Source organism: Arachis ipaensis, chromosome B07 (genome assembly GCF_000816755.2).
Source record: "Arachis ipaensis cultivar K30076 chromosome B07, Araip1.1, whole genome shotgun sequence".
Classification (NCBI taxonomy): domain Eukaryota; kingdom Viridiplantae; phylum Streptophyta; class Magnoliopsida; order Fabales; family Fabaceae; genus Arachis; species Arachis ipaensis.
Window position 1 is genome coordinate 9,619,561 of NC_029791.2, and position 10,332 is coordinate 9,629,892.

The window sequence follows — 10,332 nt, forward strand, 5'->3', positions numbered from 1 at the left end:
TTTATTATCATTTTTAAATATATTAGTTAAATTTAATTTTTTATTATTTTTTTAAACATATTAATTAAATTTATTGTGTAAAATTAAAAATTATTAATAATTTTTAAATTATTTTTATTTATAAGAATTAAATAAAAGATATATTAATAATTAACGTATAAGAATATTTTGGAGAGAGATCATTGACACAAAAACTAACCAATATAATAAAATTAAATATCAAATACTAGAGAAAATAGTCTATTTGAAACCTGATAATCCTTCAAAAAATTAGAGAAAAGGACAAATAGGTCCCTGACATTTTGTCCCGCGGACATTTTTGTCCCTGACCATTGAAAAATACTTTTAAGTCCCTGACCTTCACAAAACTTAGACGGATCAGTCCCTGACGGAGGCATTTGGACAGAGGGACTGATCCGTCCAAGTTTTGTGAAGGTCAGGGACTTAAAAGTATTTTTCAATGGTCAGGGACAAAAAAGTTTGCGGGACAAAGGGTCAGGGACCTATTTGTCATTTTCTCAAAAAATTATAAAGGCAAGTTGGGTATTCACTATTCACAAATCACACACCCACAAAAAACGCGTTGCTCTCTGTGCTTGCCTCCTAGGGGTGTAAGTTACCGAATCGGACCGAAAAATATCGCAAAACCGAACTAAAAATTACAACAACCGACTGAAAACCAGAAAATTGTTTTTTTTTTCGAACTAAATCGATCGATTCAATTCGGTTTTCGATTGGTTTAGTAGAAATCGAACCGAACCAAATCGAACCGAAAAAATGCTGCATAGTGCATAGTGATCTTTTTACTGATTTAGCCTTACTGATTTAACCTAGGTATAAAAGCCTAGACTCTGAATACCCTCACGGCCTCGCTCTCTTTTCCTTTCACTCACGCGGCACAGTCACCCACTCACCGCTCACTGCTCACTTCCATCTTCCATTCTTCCTCCTCCATGCGGCCATGTCTGAGAGAATGAGAGCCTGAGAGAGCCAGAGAGCCAGAGAGCATCGTCCATTCATCTCCATCGCAGGCTTGCAGGCGTAGCAAAGATTAGCATCGTCGTGTAGCCAGCAGCATCGTCCAGTTCGCGTCCTCGTGCAGTCCGGAGTCCACGCCGTCGTCCAGTCATAAGCCGTCGGAACAAACCCTACGTCGTGGCAAGAAACCCTAAGCAGAGCAGCACTCCAGTCGCCGAGCCCTCTCCTGCAAAAAGCACAACAATGTCTTCTTCGGAGGTTAGATCTGATTTTCAAATTTTTATAATTGATTAAAGGCACATATATTAGTTAAATTCACAAATCATTATATTGCCTGATTGCCATAGTATATCAAATTTAATTTGTCCCTGATTGTTGTTGCTGGTGTCTTCTTAATTAAGAAGATGTTTGATTTTTAACTTTTGTCTCTAAGGACTCTTACTGGTTTGTGCTTAATTTGTCCCTGATTGTTGTTGCTGTTACTGATTAAAATTATTGTTATTGCTAGTTTGTGCTTAAATAGAAAGATGAGTTTGATTGAAATTTTTTTCTGCAGAATTTTATTGTTGTTGCTTAATTATTGTTCCTGCTTTTTATTTTGTTTACCAAACCCTGGTCTCTGTTTTATCCAATAAAAAGTTAACAATGTTTCCCATAAAGAAGAGAATCAAGAAGGTGCAGTTTTTTCTGGGTTTCTTTGCCAATTTCCTTGGCACCTTCATCTTTGTACTGGTGATAGCTTACCATTTTGTTATGACTGATCCTAGGTTACTCTGGTTGTGATTTTCATGTTGTAAATTTAGCTATTTTTCTAATGGAAGTTAAGTTGATATAGAAAGGAATTTCATTTTGAGCATGTGATGTGAGTTTACTGCTATATCTTGTCAAAGACTTCATTGACACTAATGAATTTGCTAGATGAATATTTTGTTTAGAAACCATTTTGAATGATTATTGATTAGCTCTGCTACTGTGCTTGTTCCGTTCTTCTCTGCTCACTGCTAGTACTCTGAATTCCACTATATTGTTGTGTTTTTTGTGAACTTTGTTATTCAATGAATGAATAGATGAATTGGATGAACTCAATTAACTAGATGAATAGATGATCGATGATTATTTGTTATTGGTTTGGTTAATTCAATAATTTTTTTTGTCTTTTGTTACTATCTTAATGAGTTTAATAGTGATATAATGACTAATGAGCGATAAATTGTTAATAATTGATGAAATTAAAGATTATATTAGATTTTGGCTGATGTAGTGTTTTAATTTTGGAAGATATTTAAAGTTTATATTAAATTATAATTATGTTTTAGGGTATTTATTTATAATTTATTTATTATATCATTACAAAATAGTTTTTCTAGTTAGACCACGGGTGAACCAGTTGGACCAATAAACTAATAATTGATACTATTATTTGCTGTTAACTAAACTTTGTTATTGGCTAGATGATAGTATCAATCAATTTAATTCATTGTTCTTAAGTTGTGTGTGTCATTTGTAAGTATGGATTAAATGATATTGAAATATGATTTGAGGTCTTATCTGATATTTTTTTTCCTTTTTCTGTCTTTTGGTTCTTTCACTAATGACATAGGGTTTTTTTTAGTTTCATGTTCCTTTGGAGGAGTGTTCATCTGTGTTGGGAATGTGCGAATTTGACCCCTACTAAACTTTTTTTTCTTAAGTGTCATGCATGCAGTACGCACTACTTGCTGCTGGGAAGTAAGAGTGTTGGAAAGATTCAAATGAGTACTTCTAAAATATATTTTTTCTGTAATCAAGCTGATTTACAATTACAATAGATTTTTAGCTAGAGATTCAGATAGAGTTGTTTATAAGTTATTGTTATTCAAAGAAGGAAAGTAAGAGTTTACGAGATATTAGAGTTCTAATTCATATATTTTTTAATATATTTTATTTTAAAGTAATATCTTTTACCATTTGCTTTTATTTATTTTCAGGTTAATATTTGTCTAATATTTGTTATTGTATAACTCACGGTTCATTAATAATAGAGAACAATTGTTATGGAAAACGTGTTGATACATATGGAGAGTTGGTCCAGTATAGGGGTTATTCAGGATTTTAAAGACTTTGATAATTTTAATCATTAGAATCTGATATACTCGAGTGAAAGACAACTTGATGAGGATTCTACTAGCTGTATTGATTACCTGTATTGATTACCTGGTATGATAAAGAATAAAAAACGTTTCATTATTTGAATAGTTGGAGTGGGAGTTCGGTACAGATGATATCACGATAATAGTATTTGGTGCAATTGTTCACATATATGCATCATTATTTGAGTGGGTGGTGCCTTTAATGAATTTCGATTTGGGTTCCCATCATTTGGACCTCCAAATCTCCCAAATTGAAATTAAGTACACCTCCCACTTAAATAATAGTGCATATACATGAGCAACTGCACCAAATACTATCGTTGCAATCTCATTTTTGCTGAAGTTCCTACCCCATCTATTCAAATAATTAAACATTTCTTATTTTTTTATCGTACCCGGTGATCAATACAACATGGTAGGTTGGATCCTCGTCAGGTTGTGCTTCACCAGAGTATATACTAAATTTTCATGATCAAAATTATCAAAGTCTTTAAAATTCTAGATAACCCAAATACTAGGCCAACTCTCCATATGTATTGACACGTTTTTCATAACAATTGTTCTTTGTAATTACTGAACCGCGAGTCATATAGTAACAAATATTAGGCAAATATTAGACTAAAAATAAATAAAAGCAAATAGTAAAAGATATTACTTTAAAATAAAATATATTAAAAAATATAAGAATTGAAATTCTAATACCTCGCAAATTTTTGTTTTTGTTCTTTGAATAACAATAGTTTTATAGGCAACTCCTACTTGAATTTCTAGCTAAAAACTTACTACAATTATAAATTAGATTGAGTACAGAAGAAGTATATTTTGAAAGCCCTTATTTGAATCTTTCCATGTTAACTTACTTCCGCAGCATGTGCGTGCTGCATGCATGACACTAAAGATAAGAAATGATGCTACCAAAGATAAGAAGGGCAACGCCGCTGCTGCCGTCAGAGTCATCATCAATTGGAACCCTTGCCGTCGCTGCCAAGACCATTACCATCGCAGCAGAGGAGAGAAAGAAAAAAGAGAGAAGAATGAGGGAACGGTATGTGTACTAAAACAGCTAATTTCTTCTTTCCTTTCATTATTTGCCTTAGTTGATAGAATAAGCGTTTCATCAGATCAAAAGTCACATCTTATTTCCATATGGAGAAGAAAAATAGAGAAGTTATGCAAGGATAAAATATGCACCTATAATGTGGATCAGCATCACCAAGACTTGCATCTACTACCAAGACCGACCACAGAAGCCCCAGAAGGAAAGCAACCACATAATGAACTAACATCCGATTACAACAACAACTGATGGTTAAACAAAATAACACAAGGTTTTGAACAAATGGACCAACCATTGAACCATTCAAACTACCATGTCAAAGAGATTCAGACGACTAACAGATTCAACCAAAGTTCCACCTAAATAACAGAATTGTAATAAAAAAAGAAAAATACAAACTCATCTAACTAAACCAAAATTTTAAATAACTAATCTCATGCAATAGATCCAAAATCAAATAACAAAGCTATGATTAAGTTTATTATCAATAACATATAACATAAGCATAGATTAAGAAAAAATTAAAAAACGAACCTAATTTGATCAAGAATTTAATCAGCCATTTCATCAACGATGGGCAACTACAATACATTGATAGCAGAATTCACTTATAGGAGCAGCAGCATTATCACTAATCAACAATAACACATTGATCAATGATAAAAATCAAAACATAAATAGCGAAAAAAAAGGGGAAATTGAAAACTGAATCAACAATGCTAAATTGATGACAGATTGTATCAAGAACAAATAAAATCCCTAATTAAAATTAGCTTAAAAAATTGAAGAGTTGAGATTAGAGATGTTACCAGAACGAAGAACTGAGAGCAGATGGAAGAGGCGTTAGATGGAGCAAATGCGATGAGAGCGGCAGCGGAGGGAGCTCGTGCAACGCTGCGATGAAGGGAGTAGAGGCAATGAGAGCGGTGGCGGAGGGAGCTCGGGCAACGGAAGCAGCGATGGAGAGAACTCATGCGACGCAAGCAGCGGCAGAGGAAGCTACAGAAAGAGGAGTGTGTTTTATTTGTGTGCAAGTTAATCGAGAGATCGTGAATGGAGCTCGAGATTGTGTCTAAGTTTTGTTATTCAAATTTCAAACAGATTTACTAATTAGCGATGGATTTTTTGTCGGTAAAAAATCCAAAATCAAAATTTGAATCACTGACAGATCTTATAATTTGTCGGTAAATTTTTGGAAAAAGTTTTAATTTTTTTACCGTAAGAAAATCTATCGAAAATCCATCGGTATTTTCGACAGTAAAATTCTGTCAGAAAAAATCTGTTTGTAATCGGTTGTTTTCTAGTAGTGAATTTGTGCCTTCATTCTGTTCCCCACGAATAAGAATTTTTCAGTTCTTTTTATGGGTTGGATCAGAAGGAATCCCTACATAATGTGATACATGAGTATTTACTCTAGAATCTAACCACCAAGTATTATTTGGTATTTCAACAAGATTTGATTCGAAACTTATTGAAACATAATAAATACCTTTCTTTTCGAACTATATTTCTTTCTTTTTGGACAATCTTTCTTTATATGTCCAATCTTGTTAAAAAAAAACATATCAACGCCTTCTTTTGGACATTGCGGTCACGAACTTTTAGTGAAGCATGGTCATTCATATCCTTTTTATCCGCCTTATCCTTACTGTAGATCCAGCTTGAAATGTGAAATGAAGAGAGTGATATTTCATTTTTTTTAATCTCCCTTCCTCTTGAATCAACATGACCTTAATCTCTTGAAAATTCTATTTTTGTAAGAGTGTTATAATTCACTTGAAATTGGCCAAATTCAGGAAGAAGTGAGTTCATGATAAACCAAACTAGAAAAGACGCGATCACATCCATACCAATAGATTTCAACTTTGGTGGCAGATTAGACATTTGAATCACATGATCATGAATGGGTTGTGACTATTCAAATTTCTTAGTTGTCAATTCCGTCATAAGGTTGCTCGCAATAGACTTGTCAGTTATGTCCTATTGAAAATATTTCTTGACTTTAGCCATGAAATTCTTGGCATTATCTATCTTAGGCATGGATGGCTTAACATTTTCAGCCATTGTCATTCTCATCAAGTTCAAACACAGCCTATTTGACCGTTTCCAAGTCTCATAAAGAGACTTGTGTTCTTTGGAACTAGTCTTAGTAATCTCAATAGGCTTCTAATCTATAACTAATACGAGGTCTAAATCCATAACACCCAATCCCAATTGAAATTGAATTTGCTCAAACCAATCAGCATAGTTATGTCCATTAAACTCGACAATTTCATTATTTGAGCCAAACAAATTCATAGAAGCTACAAATATAATACAGCCTCGCACATCAACGCTTTGAATAATTAAATAATATATCATTTAGATTAAACATTTAAAGTATAACAATGTTCTCCTTTGGATGATACATTAATATACGAAGACACAATAATTAATTAAATTAATTCAATTTAATTTGCTTATCTTATATGCACTAACTAAAAATGTTTAATATCTTTAGATATTTAAATATTTTTAATATTGTATATACATATAAAATTATCAACAATCTTGCCACTTTATTATAAGAACAATTAATTAATCTTTGGTTCTTATCTTTAAATGTGTTATAGCAACAAACCCAAAATATAATCATACATTATTAGATTTGAGTATTTGACCACTTTGGTGGTTACATTTATTTGATTTATGCAAATTTTGAGCAAATTAATTTATGAATAATCATAAATTTCATAATCTTGTTCTGATACTACATGTTAAAATTTGTTTCTACAATCAATTCAGAAACTATTTCTACCAGTAATACAAGATCTTGAAATTTATAATTATTACATTATAAGAGCATAGCTCAAAACATACTGGGATCCATATCAGAGTTTTCAGATGTTCTTCTCGACTTATGGTTGTTTTTCTATGTCAGAGTGGTTCTGATTCAGGAACTTGTGGGTTATGGACACACCATACTTCTACTGCTCCTAGTGATTTTTGTGTTACGGGCAAACCACGTTCTAACCAATTAAGCTATTTTGCAATTCCAATAAGTTCCTGATCCTGAGTGTTTTTTCCTTCTCTTCCTTCTCTTCCTTCTACCTTTTCACTTCTTCATTAATGGCACAAAAAAAGATAACTGTTGTTGAGCAGAAACGTTTTTACTTCTCTTGTCACATATATTTTTATAAACCCTAATTTCTATTTTTCTGTTTTGAAGAGAGAGGAGAGATATCTTTTATTTTATTATTTAAAAAATTTCACTAATTCTATTCTTTTACTGAGTAACAACCATTATATTTATCTCACTATAATCAAAATTATTTTTGTTAATTGGATGGACTAATTATTATTTTAATAAAATAACTTACAAATTTTTCATCTTTTTCTGTTTTTCCTTGATGTTATGGAAAACATAATGTAGCTGGATTAACGTTAAGGAATTTTTTTTTTAATCTATGTTGTTTTCAGTTATCAAGTTTTGCTTTATGAACTGTGCCTCAAATTTTGGTTAAAACATCTATTGTTTGGTTCTTTGGTATTATATACTAATCATCACTGGTTAAATCAATATTTGTGTCAATCCTTGGACATCATTTCATTGATATTTTGCAACCATTTTTTTCCTTATTAGTTATGATCATAATAGTTGAAATCGATTTGGTTAAATTTATTGTTAAGGTACGATATGTTGTCAATAAAGCACATGGCTTTTCTCATTCAACATAGATGGAAATTCTCATAAAAAGATAAATTTCCGATACAATATAAGAGCGTCCAATGAAAATGAAAATGAAAATTTTGATTCTTGTTATACATTTAAAACTTAAAATGCTTACATCTAAGTTTACAATGTAGATACTAAAAGATGGCAGAAGGAGAGGATATTCAGCCTCTTGTGTGTGACAATGGAACTGGAATGGTTAAGGTACTCAATGGCACATGTTTCTTTCTGCCATGTATGTAGCCATTCAGGCTCAACCGGCAAGCAATTCACACAATTCTGTTGAAGATAGTGTTAAAAACTGTGTCGAATAAATGCCATGTTTCTTGTGTTTTTACAGTTATCGTGTCGGAGCCACACTGTCCCTATCTAGGAGGGTCATGCTCTGCCACATGCCATCCTTAGGCTTGATCTCGCCGGTCGTAACTGAACGTGGTTACTTGTTTACCACCTCATCAGAGCGAGAAATCGTGAGGGATGTGAAAGAGAAGCTGTCCTACATTGCCCTTGACTATAAGCAAGGAAATCTCTGCATTGGCTCCCAGCAGCATGAAGATCAAGGTGGTGGCTCCCCCTGAGAGAAAATAGTGTCTGGATTTGTGGTTCTATCTTGGCATCCCTCAGCACTTTCCAGCAGGTTTGGTTTCATATTCTGTTACCTTATCAAATATTATAAAATTGCCTTAATACTAATAATACTAATTTCTAGTGCTTGAGGAAGCTGCTTCAAATAGCAGTCTATGATCAAGTGTTGTAGAAGCTTTTCTCCAGGGCTGGAATCGCTTTTCCCTTCATGGTAGTTGGAAGCTTTGCGAGGAATTTGGTTTTGGGTCTTCAGAGTGCTGAATTTGGTGTTGCATCTTCGGATTCGCCTGCTTGGTCGAATGTGATTAGGGATGAGAAGTGTGGGAAGGTTATAGGAGACGTTACACAAGTGTTTGTGAGCACCGCTGTTGCAATTATTTTCGATAGAACAATGGATGTTAAAACATCGATGAGATATTTGCTGGAATGACCAATCCAAAACACCAGGAACAAGATGCGACATGCGAGTGCCGTGCGTGCCACTGCAGCCTTCTCCAGCGACAACAAAAAAGGCAGCAATGGCGGAGCAGGTTGGCAAGCACTCTCTGAACTCTCTCTCCCTAATTGATGATTTTTTTTTTCAAAAGAAAATCTGAATGTTTTTTATTGTTATTGTGGTTGAAATTTGAAGAATTTAATGTTGGATTTAAAAGAAAAAAAAAAGACACTTCAAAGGTGGTGGTGACCATGCAAAAGAAGACAGTAACGTGAAAATATTTCTACCATTCCAAAAAGATTATAATAGATTTTGATTTTAAGACTAAACTGTAAAAATCAAAATCGCACTTACTCCTTGTTTTCAATTAAAATATTTCACAGTATATCAACAAACAATGCAAATTCAATACTAATAAAAGAAAATGTGGTATAGCATTTTGGGAGAGAGAAATATACAGCAACTGAAAAGAATAAGCATATGTATTAGAGTAAATTACACTAGCTTCCCCTAGAGTTTAGGTAATATTATACACATGATTCCTGGATTTCATATAACTTAACCTTAGAGAGGTTGGTGCTGTGTGTAATATCACCTAACTTTACAGAGTTCAGTGCAATTCAACAACAAAGAAGGAAAAGGAGAAAATGACCTTAAATACATCAACCAAATGGAATCCTTGTTTTAAATTTTGATTTCAGTTTATTTTTGTTCTTTTTCTTTTTTAAACTAATCTTTGAGTGTCTCATACAGGAGACTGATCAATTGGAGTACATAATTCCAGAGGAGTCATCATTGGAGCAGCACCTACTTTCTGATACAATGTTTATAGACTTTGTAAGATACTTGCTTAGCATCAACCCTAAAAGAAGACCTACTGCTAGACAAGCACTAAAGCATCCGTGGCTTTCCCATGTTTACAAGTCCAAATAGTACGAGTTATTTTATCTTCTAATTTTTTTTTCTCCCTGCATATAGGAAAGCTTGCAATCACATTTTTTGTTTGTTTGTAAGCAACAAGAAGAAAATTCACTGCCTCAACATGTATATGTTTTGTTTTTGTTCCTTGTTGTAACAGTTTGTTCTTGTACAGAACTTGTGTCCATTGTTCTTTGCCTTCCATGTATGGGGAGGTTTGAGAATTTTACTAAAATAACATTTTTGTTTTACCTTTATTATTAATATTTTTTTTAGAAGCTCAGTACCTTAGCTGAGTTCTCTTCAGCAGTGCCATCAAGTTCCAAGGATCAACTTTGCCTCCTCTTCTGCATGCCCATCAGAACTGCATATCTGGGCGCTGCATTTCATTACGGTAAATAAGCATCCAATACAACATAATTTTCATGTCACCTTACTCTTACCTATTTCACATAATTTTAAGGACATATTTTAAAAATATTATAAAAAAAATATTTTACTAAAAGATATTAAATAG

The 10,332-nt window shown here is 33.1% G+C and overlaps 1 protein-coding gene and 2 long non-coding RNA genes across 5 annotated transcripts in view; 2 read left to right on the forward strand and 1 right to left on the reverse strand.

The window, feature by feature from the left end:
• Positions 1-9,707, reverse strand: part of LOC110264849 — a 37,339-nt gene extending 27,632 nt beyond the window's left edge. The window contains exons 1-2 of the long non-coding RNA XR_002351113.1: positions 9,649-9,707; positions 670-672 (exon numbers count right to left, since the gene is read on the reverse strand). This is a non-coding gene — a long non-coding RNA (uncharacterized LOC110264849). The remainder of the gene's footprint in view (positions 1-669; positions 673-9,648) is intronic.
• Positions 1-9,853, forward strand: part of LOC107607991 (serine/threonine-protein kinase spk-1) — a 57,322-nt gene extending 47,469 nt beyond the window's left edge. For 2 of the 3 annotated variants that reach the window (XM_021107279.1, XM_021107282.1), the window contains one exon: positions 9,651-9,853. In XM_021107279.1, the coding sequence (XP_020962938.1) occupies positions 9,651-9,830 (180 nt within the window). In that variant the 3' untranslated portion in view covers positions 9,831-9,853. The remainder of the gene's footprint in view (positions 1-9,650) is intronic. The other variant, XR_002351110.1, reaches the window with a different exon arrangement.
• LOC107607993 lies at positions 864-2,873 on the forward strand. Its single transcript, XR_001612682.2, has 2 exons — positions 864-1,236; positions 2,591-2,873. It is a non-coding gene; the product is annotated as an uncharacterized LOC107607993 (long non-coding RNA).